Source organism: Ptiloglossa arizonensis, chromosome 2 (assembly GCF_051014685.1).
Source record: "Ptiloglossa arizonensis isolate GNS036 chromosome 2, iyPtiAriz1_principal, whole genome shotgun sequence".
NCBI lineage: Eukaryota > Metazoa > Arthropoda > Insecta > Hymenoptera > Colletidae > Ptiloglossa > Ptiloglossa arizonensis.
In genome coordinates this window covers 20,127,202-20,148,354 of record NC_135049.1, presented here as the reverse complement: position 1 = coordinate 20,148,354, position 21,153 = coordinate 20,127,202, and the positions used below count along the sequence as shown (strand labels likewise).

General features: G+C 38.0%; 2 protein-coding genes across 4 annotated transcripts in view; both read left to right on the top strand.

Annotated features, from left to right (window-relative positions):
- The window catches only part of Raskol (Ras GTPase-activating protein raskol), a 381,465-nt gene that overhangs the window by 100,913 nt on the left and 259,399 nt on the right, over positions 1-21,153 (top strand). The gene's annotated exons all lie outside the window — the stretch shown is intronic.
- On the top strand, positions 6,135-20,483 carry LOC143143581 (uncharacterized). Its single transcript, XM_076304971.1, has 3 exons — positions 6,135-6,411; positions 20,102-20,218; positions 20,278-20,483. Coding segments are annotated over exons 1-3 (396 nt in total). The 3' UTR covers positions 20,280-20,483.

Genomic DNA, 21,153 nt, shown 5'->3' with positions numbered 1-21,153 from the left:
AATCTCGGCTGAAACGCGATGCTGTTCTTGAAACGTTCGTTGTCGGATATACATTTGCGTAACACAAAAGTAACATTCGAAAGTACTTTCTAGTTTGCTCTTGATACGCCGGGGGAATTAAGTCCTCGGCGGCGCGTTACTGTGCCTCGTTTACACTCACGACCCTAATTTCCCCCATTGTTCCTCGGGTGCAATTTTACGCGTCTAGCGAGGCTCGCTAATTCTAGAGCCGTTGCTCCGCCGTAACGTGGAAAAGAACGAGAACCGTATTTATCCGTGTGAAATTAACGAGTTTGACGGGACTTCGCGCCGTAAACTCTGTTTCACAGTTACCGTGAGCTGACCGTAACACTTACGGTGACACATAGGGAAATGTTGAAGGTGTGGAAAAAGAATAGTTCTCAAAATCTTCCAAGGTTTGAAAAAGATTCTTCTGCATTAAACTCGAAGAGAATTAGACAGAAATACTTGTCTAATTTTACACATTGGAGCTCTCTTGAGGTTTGTGAAAACAATGAGAAAATTTCCTACGAGCACTTCTTATCAATTTTTGTTTCTTTTTTTTTTTTTATTGATTCAGTATTGTATTCCAAATAAAGGAAGTAACTTAATGGATGATGTCCTGATCGATTGCAATCGTTGTTAGTATTTCTCCTTACAAGTTATGTATGAAACTGATTCACTCGTGTACTGTAACATATTATGCTGTCCTGATCCATTACTATCCTGGTTGCTAATTCTTAGGAGTAATACGTCAAACTGATTCGTTCGTGTCAAATATATTCTACACGTTATAATACCCTGATCACCTTCTGATTATCACGACTTGCTGTTCAAGAGTTGTACGTCAAATTGATTCACTCGTGTCAAATACTTTACATATCATAATACCCTGATATTCTCCTAATTATTACGACTTACTATTCAGGAGGTTTACGTCAAACCGAGACACTCGTGTCAAATATTCTACACGTTATAATACCCTGATCTAATCCTGGTAATTATCACTCGTTGTCTAGAAGTTTTTATACGTTGTCTAAGTCGTTAAACCTTGGAAATTGACAATAGATTCGTAGAATTGTTTTCTATATTTCTTATAGATTATTTTTTTTATTTTTGCAACTGACCACTTGGGTCATTTAGTAAATGAATATATCTATTGCATAGATATACCAGGTGAGAAGATATCGTCCATTAGCAGCCCTTCAGATAGTCGTTAAACCTTAAATATTAACAATAGATTCGTAGACTTTTTTGTACATTTTTCATATATTATTTTTTTATTTTTGCAACTGACCACTTGGGTCATTTAGCAAATATAGTAAGTACATCTACTGGTCGTGTGGGAAGATATCGTCCATTGACAGCTCTTTAGACAGTCGTTAAACCTTGAATATTAACAGTAGATTCGAAAACTTTTTTGTACATTTCTCATATATTATTTTTTGCAACTGACCACTTGGGTCATTTAGCAAATAAGTACATCTACTGCTCGTGTGGGAAGATATCGTCCATTGGTAGTCCTTCAGACAGTCGTTAAACCTTGAATATTGACAGTAGATTCGTAGACTTACTTGTACATTTCTCACATACTATTTTTTCATTTTTGCAAGTGACCACTTGGGTCATTTAGCAAATAAGTACATCTATCGTTCGCGTGGGAAGATATCGTCCATTGACGGGCTCTGAGACTCGTGACAGTGACACCGAAATAATAACTCGAAGTCGTTACGGTCAGTTTAATCCGCTGGTTCATTTCGGTAGAATCGACTTCCTGTAAGGCGGGGCACTTATCGTCACCGACAGCCGCGTATCTTCCTGTTCGAAGACGCAGATTCGCCAACGAAGACAGTCTCTCACGGACAGTTCTCGTCGTTTAATCGCGCCGCGTATCCAAGGACACGTGTCCCACCGCGATAAATCGCTAACGATCGTCGATCCGTTGAAAACGATCGCAAACGGAGCACAAAGTAGGGGAAATCGAAACCTGGGTGTTCGCGGCTGTTCCGCGCGGATTTCTCCGCTGGAGCGGAAGCCCGAGTTGTTAGCGTGAAAGTAGCGATTGAATATTTATGAATATCGAACAGAGTGTGCATTGCTCGTCGAATTCCATAACGTGATAATCAAACAAGTAACTTCAACGAGGTGGTAATTTATCGTTTCGAGGAGCATAGTTTAGTTACACGTAAAAGTTTTACCATCGTAATTGTGGGATTTTGTTACGGTCGAACGAAAAACAAACGCAATTGAATTCTAAAACGTATCGAATAATTCAATTAATAAACAACTCGACTGAGACCAACATTGTACTCTTCTTCTGTTTATTATAGACTCTCTTTAGTTATTTTAAATTTAAATTTATGAAAATATATTTACGTAAAAGGAACTCCTCGATACGTAACGATGATTAAAATATCTGATGAAAGTTAAATATAGAAACTTACACGAGACCGAAGATCGTCATCGGTGATGGGAGAATTTCTTTCTTAGACAATCATGGCGATGCATGGTTTTACTAATGATAAAATTCTGAATCGTCCGAAGGAAAGGAATTACGATTGATTTTAGCGAGCAATGGAAATCAGTACGATACGTAAGAGAAGAGAAAGGAAAATAATTAAGTATACAGCTTACGAGAACGTTAAATAAAATATAACCGTCGTTTGCATCAGTCGTTAATTACGCGACCGTAACTTTTATACTTTAGCTCAAGTGTTGATACACGATTGTATCGAGAAGTTATTTTCGTCTACGTGTGTTTCTATATTTTTGGCTCAAATTGCACGTGTTTTTTATTCGATCATACGGAAGTCACAAATTGATGGTCCTTTACGAGGAAATAAACTATACTCGTCGTAGCTACTAATTTGATTACCGTGTTATTTATGGATGTCGTTGATACATTACAAGGACGTGCGCGTTGCTCGTAATTGCCCGCGTATAATTGGCGGCTTTGATCGAGAAAAATGACACGCAGAAATCGAAATGTTTCACTTCCTTACTTTTACTCGAAGAACACTGGTTACGATTGAGCTCATTTACTTTGCCATTATTTCTTCATCGGAGGCCAATCTTCCTTGGGAAACTGATTTCGCGACGGTCAACGAATTTATTAATTAATTATACATTTCTATGGTTGGGAGTAGAAAGTATTTTAATATTTATACGGATTTAATATTCGTATCGTCGGTTCTGATTCAATTTTCGTGGATAAATAAACCTCGAATTCGTATTTTTCGAAGTTCGAACTTCTTATCTTGAACTGTTTCCAGAAACACGTTTATCCCGGATCTCGAATTCGAGCACCTAAAATGTTAAACGATACGATGAACTCGTACACCGTCAGTTTTGCGTGTTTTAATGACACGATTCGAACATTTTTATACAGGAAGCGTTACGTGTCTAGGAAATATATAAGATGTCTCACGATTCGTGATACAAAGCTCATCCGTGTAGAGTTCCACTCAAAAGTATTCGATCGCTTCAATAAATGATGGAAGAAACTATTTTCTACATTTGTTTGTCAATTTTTCATTTCTCCTACATGATATTCGATTTTTGAATTCGCGTACGTAACATTTCGTAAGAGTTGAACGAAACTGCCCGAGAAATATTACATAAACGATTAAGCAATAACAGTTGCTTTACTATAAGACATTCAAGTACAAGGAAACATCGAAAATGGTTGAAAAGGCAATATTTTTAAAGGAAACTTTCACTCTCCATTCACAAATTTGACTCGTTGTTTCTTCAACGTAAGAAAATATAGCGATCGTTATCAACATTCCTGTGATTCCAAAAATAACAGTCACACACTTGATCCGTGTGTTAAATTTAAGTACCGCCGCAGCATTGAATTAACCATAGTTTACGTTATCTTTTAACGCACTGACAGATACAGCTTCGTCTATGGAAGCAACTATACAATCTCCGTGCAAAGTGATTTCCGGTACCACTACACACGCCTAATTTCTAACGAGTACCACTTCCGTAAAGCATTTATATCTCCGTTGTTTCGTAGTATTTCTCGGAACAGTCACCGAGCATATATTCAAGATTATCGAAACTGCGAAAAACTAAAGAGAAAAATAGATTCGTCAATCTCGAACAAGCGTGTACCAAGAACGATAGCATCGCAGTGTCTAGGTCTCTCCACTGTCACGTGTACACGGTCTAGCCAGTGATTATCGGTCGTTCTCACGTATACACGATTTCGTTCTTTTTCTCGCTACGTAACCATTCACTCATCTTAGAAAGTTCGCAACAGTGTACCGCGCATTACACGCACACGTATACTACGCCTTGAAACTCGAAATGGGGCTTGTCAAAATTCACAGAAATTTTCAACCACGCGATCTTATTCTTCTTTCAGATATCTCAATTATGAGTCAGAATATTTTTAACAACAAACTACCTATGGTACAAATACATCGATGTACATCCAAGACTCGAAGTCTTGTACAAGATTCGACCGAAATTTTCATCCACACGATCTTATTCTTTTTCCAGTCACGACTCGGAACATTTTTAACAACAAACTACTTATCGTACAAGTACATCGATGTACATCCCAGATTCGAAGTCTTGTCCAAGATTCGACCGAAATTTTCATTCACGTGATCTTATTCTTTTTCCAGTCACGACTCGGAACATTTTTAACAACAAACTACCTATGGTACAAATAAATCGATGTGCATCCAAGACTCGAAAAGACTCAAATTCTTGCCCAAAATTCGACCGAAATTTTCATCCACGCGATCTTATTCTTTTTTCAATCACGACTTTTTCCAGACATCTCAGTCACGATTCAGAACATTTTCAACAACAAACTAATTTTGTATCTATGGTACAAATACATCGATGTACATCCAAGATTCAAAGTCTTGCCCAAAATTCGACCGAAATTTTCATCCACGCGATCTTATTTTTTTTTCAGTCACGACTCGGAACATTTTTACCAACAAACTACCTATGGTACAAATACATCGATGTACATCGAAGACTCGAACCCTTGCCCAAAATTCGAACGAAATGTTCATCCACGCGATCTTATTCTTTTTCCAGTTACGATTTTTTCCAGACATCTCAGTCACGACTCGTCATTTTCAACAACAAACTACCTATCGTACAAATTCTTGCCCAAAATTCGACCGAAATTTTCATCCACACGCTCTTATTCTTTTTCCAGTCACGATTTTTTCCAGACATCTCAGTCACGATTCGGAATATTTTTAACAACAAACTATGGTACAAATACATCGATGTACATCCAAGACTGTAAGTCTCGCCCAAAATTCGCCGGAAATGTTCATCCACGCGATCGGTACCGGTTCATCTGCTCGTGTACCGCGCTCTCGGATACTTGGGTACGACCTCCGACGATTTTCCAAAGCCGCGGAAAAGCTACGACTACCGTTCGCAGTCGGTTTTCCACGAGACCTGTCTCCCCTACTCCTCCGTCCTCGATTCCGTAGCAGCGGATTGGCGCGTAAGGTTGACGCGCGTTCTGCTAGTCCTCTGCGAACGAAAGAGTCCTCGTGCGCCGGATGCGATAAAAGCGCCGTCTCGTCCACCTCCTGACTCCGAGCGCACGATATAAGTGCGTTCACGCCGTCGAACGAGCCGGACGATCGCGTCGGTTGCGAAATCGGAGCGGGATAAAGCACGGTAAGTGTGCTAGGTCATTGTTTTTCACGAGCGGAGGACCGACTCGGACGCGCGTGCACGCATATATTCATCGCGACTGGCTCGAACATCGCGTTTCGAGGAGCTCGTCGGTGGCTCTCTCGAGGCTCTCGACTCGGTCGCGAGTGTCTCTCTGTGGCCCAAGGCGAGCAGCGACACTAATTATGGGCCTGTCGCTGGTACGTGGATCGTCGCCCAATTGCGTACGGGGACTGCGCCGCGAGTCCGCTCGGAACGATCGACTCGCGAGACGAGACTAAGTCCCGCGATAATCGCGAACCTGAACCTGGACACCGGACCTGGACACCGTAAATTTTTGTTCCGGACCGATTCGACGGCTATTCACGGATTTTTGTGAAAGTGTTCTCCCGTGGACGTGCACGAACGATCGAGAGACCAGACGATCGTTTCCCGCTCGTTGTCGTTCGATAACGACGCGTCGATAACGAATGGTTCATCGGGAGGAAGGGTCGATTAACCCACTTTCTCGGTCCGTCAATGCGCGACACGTGATCCAGCTGGCCACCAAAGCCAAAGAATATCACCGACTGGACTCGTCTTCGGATATTAACGAGGGTAAGCGGGCCACGTCGTTCGAGACCGCGAGATCGATCGTCACGGTGTTCACCATGAGTCGGAAAAAGGTGTGGAACTCCATCGTCAGACGAAAGAAGAAGAACCATTTGGACCTGGCCGGCAGGGACGAGAGCGACTCGGGGAGCGTTTGTAAGTCTGAGAACGAGAGGGCACATTTTTTACCCTAATTTCTTCCTCTACTTTTCGCTTCGTGCATGACGACACTTTTCGGGGGTAGTGGCTGATGAACGAGTGGAATCGGTGGAATTATGTATCTTTTGGTATTCTCTCGTTCCGTGCATCGTTTTCGTTGGGGATACTAGCTCGAGGAGTGTGTACATTGTAGTTTTTTAATTTAAAGTAACTTTCTAAACGTTAGTCTTTTTAGCGAGGATAATTGAAGAACGGTTTAGACGTAGTCGAGTAGAAAATAATTGTTCGACCTTCATTTTTCTCGGTTCGACTGGAAATGGAATTTTAAGTTTTAATAAACTCTTGATAGAAATAGTATTTAATCTGTCTGGAGTTTATTTACGTGTGGTAAATTTTATGAAATTTTTCGATTTGACTCGAACAGAATAGTGAGTCGATATGGGATACTATTGTAGAATCGTTGAGCCAGTGTTTGAATATATAATTTGATAATTTTCCATCGAGGGGACGAGAAGAATCTAGTCGAATGAATTAAGGATTATAATGAGTGGTAAATGTTTAGAATTTTTGTAAAAAGGCTTTCGTTATGGTACTCGTTCAAGAATAATTAAATGTTAAAATATCGTGACCGGGGTGCCAGAAGAAAATGTTGAAATAAATCCCAAGTGAAATTATTCCAAGAGAATAATCGTTCTCATTGATATAGGTCCAAATGAATCACATTTCCGCGGAACTTGTGTGTTGACACATCATCTTGACAGGATACGAAAGAATATTAAAAACAAGGTTTTTATCTTGAGAGGTGAAACTTGCAAATCATCGTGATAATCGTTAATTTATTGCAATTAAGAAAGTATTACTTTCTGTGCATTAACTTTCTGACGAAGATAATTTTAAAAAAGTGTACAAGAAATTACAAAATTTTAATCAACTGGCAAAGACTAACTTAATTGATCAAATTACTATATTTTATTGCAAGATTTATCTGTTAATTCTCTGTTTATAAATTAATACCTCGAGTAAAAAGAACAGCAATAGAAAAAGCATTACTTTTTCAATATTCACAACTATGTCAGTCGGTATTTTAATGAACAAAAAACAAATTTCGAAATTCATGGCACCCCAAAGAATCTCGAGTGATTTACGAACAGATTTCTCTTATTTTATATTTCTGTGGCACATAATTGCTAAAAAACAGATCTTTCGATGTTTAGGTTCCGATCCAAGAAATACATTAAAAACTGTTGTAAAATTAATTCACATCGCCGAATAATTACGAATATCTGCGAACAGTTTGCGGTAATTATTTTTAAACGTTCGAGGTTCTGTCAGAATTTTGACGAATTACAGTTTAATTGCAAGAAGAGCACGTTTCAAATTTCGTAATTGAATCCGTTAAGCTCTTCGACGATTGCGAAAATTTAATACAAACTGATACACGAAGCAACAAGTCACACGATTATCCAGCACCTTAACGAGAGTAATACGAATATTTAGAATCATAGTTCCACCGTCTCTAACACTAATTAACATTTCTGTCTCGCTTTTATCACAGTTTGCGCTCCTTTTCAAACGTATGTAAATACTTTTATTTATTCGACCGTTCATTTTTCTGTGCTCCTTTAAAACTTGCTCGGTGACACGCTTTTTTTCGCGCTATTTGATCGCCAGCTTCGATGAGATTGTTAATAATCGCGCAGCCCGAGCCTCGAAACGTAAATGACGAAATCCTTGGTATTTTTGCGGAAATGAAAACCACAGCCTGTTTGTTTCGCGTCATTAAACGCCATGACCGTCACTGTGTGTTCGGTTGTATGTGTTTTTCACGCGCATGACTTCACTTCGGGATTTCACACGGAACAAGCGGTATTACCGCGTAAAATTTCAACATCGATCAAATTCCTATAACGTAACGGAGACTCTGAAACGCATTACGCGAAAACAAAGTCTTCGTTTAACGCGTGGAAAGGAATTTTCGTCCGGAAGTTGCGGTAGAAACGAGCGAACAGCTTTCGAGAATTCAGGTAGCAGTTTAATTATAATTATTAATTCTCCACAACGCACGAACGATTAAAAGTTAAAAATTTGTAATTGTGTAACTGTTACACGTATAGAGTATAGTGTACATTGGTAAACGAATACTGTGTTTGGCAAGGCAACTCTAATACTTGTCTACTTTTAACTCAACTTTGACAGTTAACTCAGTGTCGTTAATACTGCTATAATGTAACAAGCAATAGGTTCTCGAATATAGAAAACTGACTTGACAACTCTGAGTCTTGGCAACCTTTAAGTAACTCACTGTCGTTAACCCCAACTGTTGAATACTTCTACTTTTCGCTCCACATTTTTATTAATTATCAAAGATATACTTGAATATAGAAAACTGACTTGACAACTCTAAGTCTTGTCAACTTTTAAGTAACTCACTGTCGTTAACCCCAACTGTTGAATACTTCTACTTTTCGCTCCACACTATAATTAACTATCAAAAATATCCTCAAACATAGAAAACTGACTTGACAACTCTAAGTCTTGTCAACTTTTAAGTAACTCACTGTCGTTAACACTGCTATAATCTAATAAACAACAAACCCCCAACTGTTGAATACTTCTACTTTTCGCTCCACACTTTAATTAACTATCAAAGATACTTTTAAATATAGAAAATTGACTTGACAATTCTAAGTTTTGTCAACTTTTAAGTAACTCACTGTCGTTAACACTGCTATAATCTAACAAACAACAAACCCCAACTGTTGAATACTTCTTTCGTCCCACACTATAATTAACTATCAAAAATATCCTCGAACATAGAAAACTGACTTGACAACTCTAAGTCTTGTCAACTTTTGAGTAACTCACTGTCGTCAATACTGCTATAATGTAACAAGCAACAAACCCCAACTGTTGAATATTTCTATTTTTTGCTCCACACTTTAATCAACTATCAAAGATATCCTTGAATGTAGAAAACTGATTTGACAACTCTAAGTCTTGTCAACTTTTAAGTAACTCACTGTCGTCAACACTGCTATAATGTAACAAGCAACAAACCCCAACTGTTGAATATTTCTATTTTTTGCTACACACTTTAATTAACTATCAAAGATATACTTGAATATAGAAAACTGACTTAACAACTGTAAGTCTTGTCAACTTTTAAGTAACTCACTGTCGTCAACACTATAATCTACCAAACAACAAACCCCAACTGTTGAACATTTCTACTCTCCGCGTTACAATTTGATCGATCACCAAGGGCCAGTCCTTGAACGTAGAAAATTGTCGTGGCAACGCGTTAAACAACAACTTCGATAGGTTTCGTCCTTCGTCTAGTACCAGGGTGCCCGGAGGATTGGTGAACAGATGGCCCGACGTAAGTGCCACGTGTTTGACGAAAGAATTTAATTGCGCGTCCGAAACCCGATTCCGCGCGCGCGAGTCATTCGCGGTAATTAGCGTGGCCGCTGGACGATCCCCCCTGATATATAGCGACGCTTCGCGTCGTCATAAACAAGAGGTGGATATCCTCATTAGCGATGAAATAACGGCACGATTTTGCTCGTGAACGTAGCTCACGGTGACATGTTTACGAAGTCGATCCCTGGCCCGAGAGGTACCCGCGAATTCTTCGATTCCTCTACGAAAACGCTCCACTATTACCCTCTCTGCGAGTAGTTTCATTTTGTCTCGCGAAAACGCGCTTATAGCACCGTCCCTACCAAAAAGACACCGTCTGGAACTCGTAAAATGATCAACAGTGTTTATATCGAGTCATTTCGTAAATCTCTGCGTATTTAACTCTACCATTACCCCGATACCCGTACATAAACATTGCCTTACCGATTCGAACCGCACGACGTCGTTGTTCGTTATTAAACCTTCCAACACTCGTTCAAGAGTTTCAACGAGGTGGTGAATAATTTTCAGTTAATTGATATTAGACTTTTCGATGGTATTTATTCCAATGTTCAGACATCGACATTACCTTTTCCAGGCACGTGGAGATTGACGAGTTGCGTATCAAGACACTTTCTGCTTCTCGAAATCAACAGACTGTGCTTTGAGTAATAACGAACTTTACGGTGGATTCTTTTCTGAAATTTAGACGATATTCTTTTCAATTTATCATTTTGAAGGGCCTAGATGTACTCTATGGATGATTCCTGTTACGTAGTCGCGATGAATTTTTCGCAAAGACATAAAATGACCTAATATTTTGATCGTTATATCAGTTGAATAGAATGATCTTTCAAACGCTAAATTGTCAACACTGTCACTAAGATACAAATATAACGTATGTCGATATACTCGTATTCAACGACAAAATTCAGTTAAATGTTTCCTCGTCGCTACGAGTTTCACATTGGTACCCTCCAAGACAGGATTTCACATTTCGTCGAACCAATCCCCGTGTATTCGATTTTCTTCTCTCGTTTTCCCGTATAGGCAGCACCCTCTTCGCTTTGTTTCCGTTTACCGAACGTATTCGTAGACCGTGGAGAAACGAAACTCGATTCCAATAAAAAGAGAATTATCCTCTCGAATGTTGACTCGACGTGAAATATTTCATTCCGTGATTCGAGCTCCGAATGATCATTCGACGAGTAACGGATAAAGGACGGTTTATTTTTTTATTGGGAAACTTTTATACGGATGTAAATTTTGCACACGACCCCGAGGTCCGTTGCACCGTCGCGAGTTTTCGATCGACGTACAATTTTCATTTCCCCGGGGTCCTTGTTCCACGAGTTTCACGGGTGTAACCAGCTACAGGGGGTTGGTGTCGTTCGCTGCGCGAGGAGGCTACGGGTTGATGGAAGAAAAAGGGTGAATCTGGGTTTGGTGACATCTGCTGAAACATCGGAGGAGAGGTGAAACGGATCGGGACGCGAGAAACGGCTATCAAAGTGCGTGCTGGTTGAACGGGGACGAGAGATGATGAAACAGAAGGTGGTTTCAGAGGGTGGACGGTGGTGTGGGTGGAGAACTGGGGTGAAAACGCTGCGAGAAACGCCGACACCGGAGGATTTTAATTGAAACGTCCGTACATTTAATTAAAAATCACTGTCGGCCACGATTCCGCACGGAAATCGTTGTCCAACCGAGCCCAGGGATCCCTGTTCGTTTATACAGGGTGCTCCTGGAGAAAATATTAATGCAAACTCTTCGACCAAGGATTCTGGAGAAAGTTTCGCGAGGAGAATGACGCGTCAAGTGACGTTTCACGGTTCTTAACAAATTAACAATACCAGATTTTTAGAATATAGAATAATGCAGCAATAATTTAACTTTAACTTATTCGTTGCGAGATAAGATTCTTATCATTATGAGTAAATTTTGGTTAATTTTCTATACGTGTGTTACATGTTTTAGGAAAATTGGAGTGAATTTTTAATCAATTCTTGCATTACTGTTTTCGAGACTATAGATTTGTATACAAAGTATCGCGTATTGATTTGTAATTTAGAATATCGACATTGTTACACTTCAATCGTCATTGATCAGCTAATATGGATAATCTCGTGGCGTTGAAATTAACTGTGAAACTTGTGTAACGTTTGCACGAAACGATATAGATTTGATACTTATTTTCGAACCACCGTTTATACAGAGTGTATGCACCCTGTTCGCGTAATTGGAATTACCCAGATAACTCCATAAGTATCGATTTCATCAGGGTATCGTCAGAGACAAAGGTGGAATAATTCGAAGGATATCGTATCAAATAATCGTTTAAACTTCCTTTGTGTTTATAGATTGTGATGTAAAGAATTTGAGAACTGATCTAATTTATTCACGCGATTTTAAAATACAATTTAACGTATCGTTTTACGAGAAATTTCAGAGTTTTATCACGTTATCGTTATGGGTGTATAATCGAATTAAGTATATATACTTGATTCAACTATTTAGTACTATTAACGAGAAAGATTACTTTTTTGTTTTCTATTTTATTCGATCGTTAATAACATTCTTTACGAGCAAAGTGTTATAAAATATCCAAGTTCCATCATGTTTCTCTTAACACTTTATTAAGTCGTTCCATATTTATGGAACACAATTTTGTGTCGTGGATGTATCTTAATAGAAACTTACTCAATAATAATAACTGGTTTATTAGACAGAATCGTTTCGAGTGTAGAATTTCTTCAGAACAGGGAAGGTCACGACTCCAAAATATTAGATAGACTTTCTCTTAACACTTTATTAAGTCGTTTTATGAATTTGTGTCGTGGATGTATCTTAATAGAAACTTACTCAATAATAATAATTGGTTTATTAGACAGAATCGTTTCGAGTATAGATTTTCTTCTGAACAGGGAAGGTCACAACTCCAAAATATTAGATAGACTTTCTCTTAACACTTTATTAAGTCGTTTTATGAATTTGTGTCGTGGATGTATCTTAATAGAAACTTACTCAATAATAATAATTGGTTTATTAGACAGAATCGTTTCGAGTGTAGACCTTCTTCAGAACAGAAAAGGTCACAGCTCCAAAATATTAGTTGTGTGTTTATATTTCTTGCAGTACACTTAATAAACACACCGAGCTCGAAGGACTTGGACGATGAAATCAGTTTAGTCTGTCGAAGGTATTCGAAAGTCACAGACTGTCGAGACGTAGTAAGAATTTGATATTTAACAGCCAATAAAATGCGTGAAATGCATACCCATTTTGATCATCTGCTGTTGTACGAGTTTCGAAAAGAGAGTACAACAACAAGTGGAGGAAATAACATTTGTGTCGTTTATAAAGAAGGTGTCCTATCGGCTCGTACGTGCAGAAAGTGGTTCGTTCGACTTCGAAAGGGAAATTTTAATCTGGAAGATGATCCACGAGTAAGACAAATGACATAATTCGATAAGACATAATTCATGATCTGATGAACGAAACGAGGAGGGAATGATGCCAAAGTCGAACGTAAATTAGCTTCCCAGGTAAGATTAAAGTATCACTTCATACGGTAGAAAAATGAACGATAGAAACTTATGGAACGAATTAATATAAAAATTGACATAGTCAACACGAACAATTGAGTATCGCAGAAATATTTGTCACACAGTGTTCTATCGAAAGGGTTACCAATCCCAAAGACAAACTACCCCTCAATATTCAAACATAAGTAATTAAATTCTTACGTAAAGAACTTTCGAATAAAAAAAAGAAGCACATATTTGTAAGATAAAATAATTACATTCTTACGTAAAGAACTTTCGAATAAAAAGAAGAAGCACATATTTGTAAGATAAAATTCAACAACGACAAGATCGTGGTATTATCATCGTGGAATGTCCTTCTTCTGTCACCTGTTCGTCAATTGGAGCCCCGGTTAATTCGTTTAATTTTCTCAACGAGTCGCTAATCGTTTCGAGGTGAGATCGAGTTCCATAGTGTTCCGCGCAAGGTCGAAAGGGGAGAGAATCGAAGAGAAAAGGGCGACCCTAGCCTGGACGAGGTACTTGTCGCTTTGGTAACAGAAGGAGACAATGCCGGTAAGCGTAACGCGATCCTACGGTCCTGTACTTTGGTTACACGGGGTATAATTTAACCACTGGGATATAGTCTTGCTTAATTGTGACTGCAACGCCCATAGCTTGCTTGCCTCGTACTCGATTAGACTCGTACTTACGCGTTTGGTCTGTCCGCTACGACCAGACTAATTACGCCAACGACACATGTCGGGAGACCATACCGAGATCAGACTTCGCGGGGAATGAAAATTTTATCATATCGATCGCATCGACGTTGCACGATTACTTCGTCCTAACACACCTCGAGTTTATCCACGAGTTCGCTTCAGATGTCCGAGATAATGATTCTTCTTTTGTATCACTTTTAATTTCGTACACGCAAAAAAAATGTTTCTCCACTTCCATAAGCACCTGGTACAATATACAGAATTAAATAGCACATTTTCTCCGAGGTGATCTTAGAGCAAGTAGATGAACAAAAAGTGTACAAAGAAATGGTAAGTTCATTGGGAAAAAAAAGACACTCGGAGAAAGAGGAACGAATGTATTAAAATACATTTTATTCAAAGAAATTTAATATCATTTTGCACGCGTTGCGACTAGATAATCACGTTCGAGTGTATATTTACCGAATTTACGTCAAATGGTTTGTATGTTACACGGAATAAATTGCAGAGAAATATTCTAGGAATTCTCGTATAAATTAGGTCCTTTCGTTGAAAAGCATTGTGTTCCTTTCGTGTTCGTTGATCGATTCAGTGGCTCGCTCGTGTGAATCCGTTGGTGTAAACGTTTCGAGTAGATCGAAAAAACGTTTCTCGTATCTGAGATATCTTTTCCAGTTCCGTGAGCTACGATAATAATCAATGATTTTATGACTTACAACGTCAGCTGGGGGACGAGAGTAATGGTCGCTTTGTTTCCAACCGAGGTTTTCTTCTTCCGCTTCCTTCGTTTCCGCGTCTTCGAGTTCTCTTTCGGTCGACCGATCGCTAGACTCTCTCACTCATTCCCGTCTCGACATCTGTCGTTTGCAAAGGCAAGTCTGGCTCGCGGAAGAGTTGCAGACGCCAAAGAACGTTGAGATAATCGAAAAAGGAGTAAAAAGGAGTCGCTTCGTCAAATCTGCCTCGACGAAGCTCCCCAGACGAAATTTTTCACGATTTCGTCGTCGAACACTGTGCTGAATTATTTTCGATACAATTTGTGACGTCGATTTTCAGCTTGTTTTCCAAATCGATACGAAAAATTACAACAACTTGAACAACAGAAATTTAGAGATTCTTCCATCTTACGATTGAATTCTTTTTAAATGTTTCCTTTCGATTTTACTTGGGCGAGGTTAACGTACTTTGTGGAAAATTAACAACGACTTTTTACCAGTGTCATTTTATTATATTATACTTTACACATGGCACAGTTTTCTTGAACAGTTATTGGGTGAATGTATTTTTCTATTTATTAAAAGGTCAATGTACGACGACTATCGGTGTTTATTTTTAATAATTCACAAGCGAAAGAGATCTTGGCGGTACAATAAAAATAACAATATTATCGCTCGCGATAAGCGTACTGCCATCGTGAGTCATAATTAAAAATAGAAAACAACAATCGTGTTTTTTTTTCCTTTTTCTCGAATATATTATACTCTGTTCTTTGAAACAAATTATAATTTGTTTCTTAGTGCGCGTAGAATGTTGTTTTGGTACAACAAGTAAATGATAAAGACACGATCGTTGTAGAAAGTCGTTCGTACAGAGGAAAATTTACATTTCTAAGAAACTTTAATATTTCACTTGGGTAACATTTATAAAAGCTGATTATACTGTTACTTTCTTTCGTGCAGCTGAACGGAATATTTGCATGCAAATCTCCGTTACAAAGTATCTCTAAGGTAACATAATTGCAGAACAACTTATCACTCGATGTAGACAGTAAACGATACGTTAACCATGAAAATGTTTCCAGTTAACAAGAAAGAAAAAGAAACAATTCCCCTGTTTTTCCACTCGCTGCAAATTCCTCACTTTAAACGATATTTAAAGTCTCATCAACGACTATACAGACATCATTAGACTACAAAAGCTGCCGTGCAACTATCCAATATTTCCACAAGAACGTGTAATCGTTATCAATCTTGAACATATATTTTTATTTCACCAAAAAGTGGATCTCTTCACCGAAACCTCGAGAGATTATTTTGTTCCTTGCTTCAACGACGTTTAAAGTTCCATCAGCTCGTCGTTAACTGTACCGCGAAATTGAATTATTATGTCTCGCGAAGAGTAATTTCCAACGACTCCGTATTCACTTCTTTGTTTCTCCAGTCGTGTTCGGTATTCGATAATTGTACGGTTCGCCCAAAGATCGTTTCTTATTATCGCTATTCGTAATTGCTCCTACAACGATGCGAGATTGGAGCCTCGTTTCGTACGATGCATCGAAATTGAATAACATATCGGAATATTTCACGTGAAACGGAAACCGAGCACCGTGAATTCACCTGCCGATATTGAACAACGTTCGTTCAATTTTTCGAGCGGTTCTCGAGCATCGTTTCGGATTGGTCGGTATTCGGTTGTTCCTTACGAGTGAAATTATTAACGCCATCGATTCCAAGGAGAGAACAGTCAACCGAGAGTCGCGTTCAACGACGGTGGAATCGTCTTATCGGACAGTGGGTTAGGTCCATCTTGCTCCACCTACGTTGTCGCATGACTCAACCTCCTTGTACGGCCAGCAGGAATACGCTTCTCGCAGGAAGTACATGGTAGTTACAACGTTGATGGTCTTTCCTCATTACGTGCCGCGCCTTTGTTCGCCCCTTTTTCTTTTTTTTCCCTTTCTCCTCCGCGTGTTCGAACAGCTTTCTTTAAATGGGCTCCTCTATCGACTCCAACGACTCGAATTCGGTTACAAAATCACCTGTGCCTCATTCTCGACGAGAATTTAATCATTTTACGTGGAACAATTCCTACAATTGTGATTTGTTCTTTTTTTTATTCGTGTCGATATTGTCCAATGCTGTGTGTACGTGTGATAGGAATTTTCTTGTTCGGAATTGAGAATAGCGGTGATGTGTGCATTAGGTAAAATTTACTCCAAAATGTAGTGTATTTTAATATTAAACTTTGCAGTGTGCTATATTTGGACAACTTTTTGATCGTTTTACTGATTTAAGTATCTTACCAGATATTTCTTTCTTTAGAACTCTGAAATAGAATTGTTTCAAATTTGTCCTTTAAATTAATGACGAAATTTGTTGTAACTATTGTATTTTTCAAATAGGGAGACACACATTGGCCTTTAAAAATTGTTTTTATCGTGAAAACATAAGGAGTAGAAAAAAAATCATCCCGATACTTTTCTCGAGGATTCCTACAAACCTACAAAATTGAAAACCAAAATAGAGCTATCAAAATTCCCTATAAATAAAATACAGATACTCTAGGATAAACTTCGCCCACTTTTCTTGTAACAAACGTTTAATATACCATCCACGTTTCGTAAATTAAGCAATTGATAAAGTTTCGTTCCAAAATTTTTCACGTATCGATTCATGTATACAAATACAGAGTATATACAACACAGAGAAAATGAAAAATCATTAAATACGTGTCGACTTGTGTATACAAATACAACACAGAGAAAATGAAAAATTATTAAATACGTGTCGACTTGTACATAAAAATATAATATAGAGAAAATGTAAAATTATTAAATACATGTCGACTTGTGTATACAAATACAACACAGAGAAAATGAAAAATCGTTAAATATGTGTCGACTTGGGTATACAAATACAATACAGATAAAATGAAAAATTGTTAAATACGTGTCGACTTGTGTATACAAATATAACGTAGAGAAAATGAAAAATTATTAAATACGTGTCGACTTATCTATACAAATATAATACAGAGAAAATGAAAAATCGTTAAATACGTGTCGACTTGTGTATAAAAATATAATATAGAGAAAATGAAAAATTCTTAAATACGTGTCGACTTATCTATACAAATATAATACAGAGAAAATGAAAAATCGTTAAATACGTGTCGACTTGTATATACAAATACAACACAGAGAAAATGAAAAATCGTTAAATACAATTTTCCTCGATTTTACAAAATTTCTCGTTTAAACACTCACACGATACCACGAGTAACACAACCACGTACAATTAATCACCGTTTAGATTATCTCAGCTTACACGACCCGCGATTCCAATTCAAAATCGATCCCTCTTTCCCGCTTCGATACCGTTCGAGAGTTCTCGGCGACACACCGTGAAATTCTTCGAGTTCCATCCATCGACGAGTCGGTGGTATCCCCAAAGACCACACGCGTCTTCCAGTTTTCCAACGTGGCGGTTTAATGGAATAGCTGGAAACTGGATCACCGAGGAAAGTTTCCGCGCGCTAGATAAATGTATGGAAACGAAGTATCTATCTCGAGTTGGCTGGTTTCTCGCGAGGCGCGAAACGGTCCGAAGAAGGAAGTTTAACGCGCGGATGTTCAACGTGCCGCGTTCAGTCGGCGGGCAACGTGTTAGGCGATCAAATGAAGGAACGAATTCGATGAACCCGTTGATGTTCAACGACGACTTTATCGGACCGCGTGGGAAATTTTGTATCGGTAATCGTGATGCGCGCTGCGTGGAATCTCGAGAACAACCTACCAGTAGATAACGCGGTGTGCGTGGAATTTTTATACAGAACTCGATAGATGGTTTCGGGGAATTGTTTTAACGACTGGGAGCCGCGACGGACAGTCAATTTTTAGAGATGTTCCCCGAATTCTGTTGCACGATTCCACATTGGAACGTATTAGAAATTCTCGATGGCGGTTGTATGGAAGATTGGGAAAATTTCCACGAGATGAATAATTATCCAACCTGTTGTCCGTTGAGTACAAATTACGACACGAATGGGGATAGAACGAATCAAAAAATCGAAAGCTTGTTCGAATGAAATTTTGCTCGTACGAGTAAAGAATATTCGTAATTTTTGAATATATTTTGCTCTTTATACGAGTAAAAAATATTCGCAATTTTTGAATATATTTTGCTCGTTATACGAATAAAAAATATTCGCAATTTTTGAATATATTTTGCTCGTTATACGAGTAAAAAATATTCGCAATTTTTGAATATATTTTGCTCGTTATACGAGTAAAAAATGTTCGTAATTTTTGAATATAGGTATTTGAACGATTGTGCGAGACGAGAAATTTAAAATAAGCACGGTTCGTTATGTTCACCAATGCGTGTAATAATTGTTAAGAATCGAGTAAACGAATCTCGAAAATTGTATTCGAAATATTTGGATAGTTACAGGTTGAATTTGAAAATGGAATTTCTATCGACTGCATCGTGTTACACGTGATAAATATTAAGTGGCGAACAACCAGTGCGTATTGATTAAAACTATCTCTGATACGTCGAGATGAAAGATAAACGCGAAAGCGTCTTTCTGAACCAAAGATACGCGAATTCAACAAAAGACGTTGAAAATTACAATGCAAAGTCGAGACTGTTTCTCACCGTACGATGCAAATGGAAATAACAGTAATGTGATGAGAATGGGCGCGAATTCAATCAGAGTGAGCGCTGCAATTATTGTTGTGGAAATGAATGGACCGTTACGTGTGTAAGTTGCATATGCGTACAGTGTCTTGCGGCTCTTATCTGTGACAGTAACAGAGGTTCTCAATTTTAAACAAACGGTAGCGCTTCGCTTAAACAAACTATCGTAGGAATCGAGAGATTTTTCTTCATTAAATTCTTCAAATTATTTTTTTTTTTTATTTTAATTCGCGTTAGTATACTTTGGGGGAAATTGATCGTAAGTTCGGAAAATTTACAAGTCGTTAAAGTTGGTAATATTTTATCGACGATTATTTTTTATCGGTATTATTTTATTGTATTTTCTACACGTGGTACAATATTTGAACGTTTACCATTTATTGTCTTACGTGTCGGCTCAGAGAATAATTTTGGCTCGAAATTTCGGTTAATTTCTTCTTCGAGGATTATTAAAAAAATTCGTTGCTTGCATCGCTTCGCATTTTCCGCATTTTATTTATTGCCTGATTTTCTGGGAGCAAACGTGCCTTGATTTTTTCTCTTCGATAAAATTGCTTGATCTCTCCTCGTATCGCTGCACAAGGATTATTGTGTTCACACGATTGTCATGTTTATACAGCGCCGTTACTAAGAAGGGTTTCCACCTTTCCAAGAAGAGGGTCTCAACACAGACATACTATGGATCCTGAAATGTCAGCGTTAAACGAATACGATCCCAATCATCTGTTTGTGAAGTGTAAGTGGGTTGTTACAAATATGTATTTGTTTTTATAACGCAATAATGGTTATTTTTAGAAATAGGGAAGCTTCGACGTTCTCGTAAACTTTTATAGTTCCGACTTTGGCGCATTTATATCGTTCAAAGATAGCAACTGTCAGTTAAATGTTTGTCGAGTCTCGAAATTATATTCTAAGGATTTTTAACGTTGTACATTTTTGCTCGGTTCTTACAGCGAGTGGTATCAACTAGTATAAACTCGGAATACAAGATTATATTTATACAGGTAAAATTTTCCAATTGTTTCGTAACATACTCCAAAAGGAAAATAGTCGAACAAAAAGACTTTTACACTAATATATTCTTACAGATACTATTTTCCACTTGTTTCATAGTGTACTCCAATAAGAAAATACAATAACAAAAATTTGTATACTGATACATCCTTACAGATATAATTTTCCAATTGTTTCGTAGTGTACTCCAAAAATAAAATACTCTAAAAAGAATATACTCCAAAAAGAAAATACTCCAAACGAATTTTACACTGGTACATCCTTGCAGGTACAAGTTTCTAATTGTTTCGTAGTGTACTCCAAAAATAAAATACTCCAAAAATAAAATACTCTAAAAAGAAAATACTCTAAAAAGAAAATACTCCAAAAAGAAAATACTCCAAAAAGAAAATACTCCAAAAAGAAAATACTCCAAAAAGAAAATACTCCAAAAAAATTTTACACTGGTACATCCTTGAAGATACAATTTTCTAATTGTTTCGTAGTGTACTCCAAAAAGAAAACCTCTACACCGATACATCCTTATAGATACAATTTCCCAATTATTTCGTAGCGTACTCCAAAAAGAAAATGCTCCAGAAAATACCCCCCACTTACGAGTTCATTCGTGTCGCATATTTCTTCCAAATTCGGTGAAGCGATGTCCCGAGGCGAGAA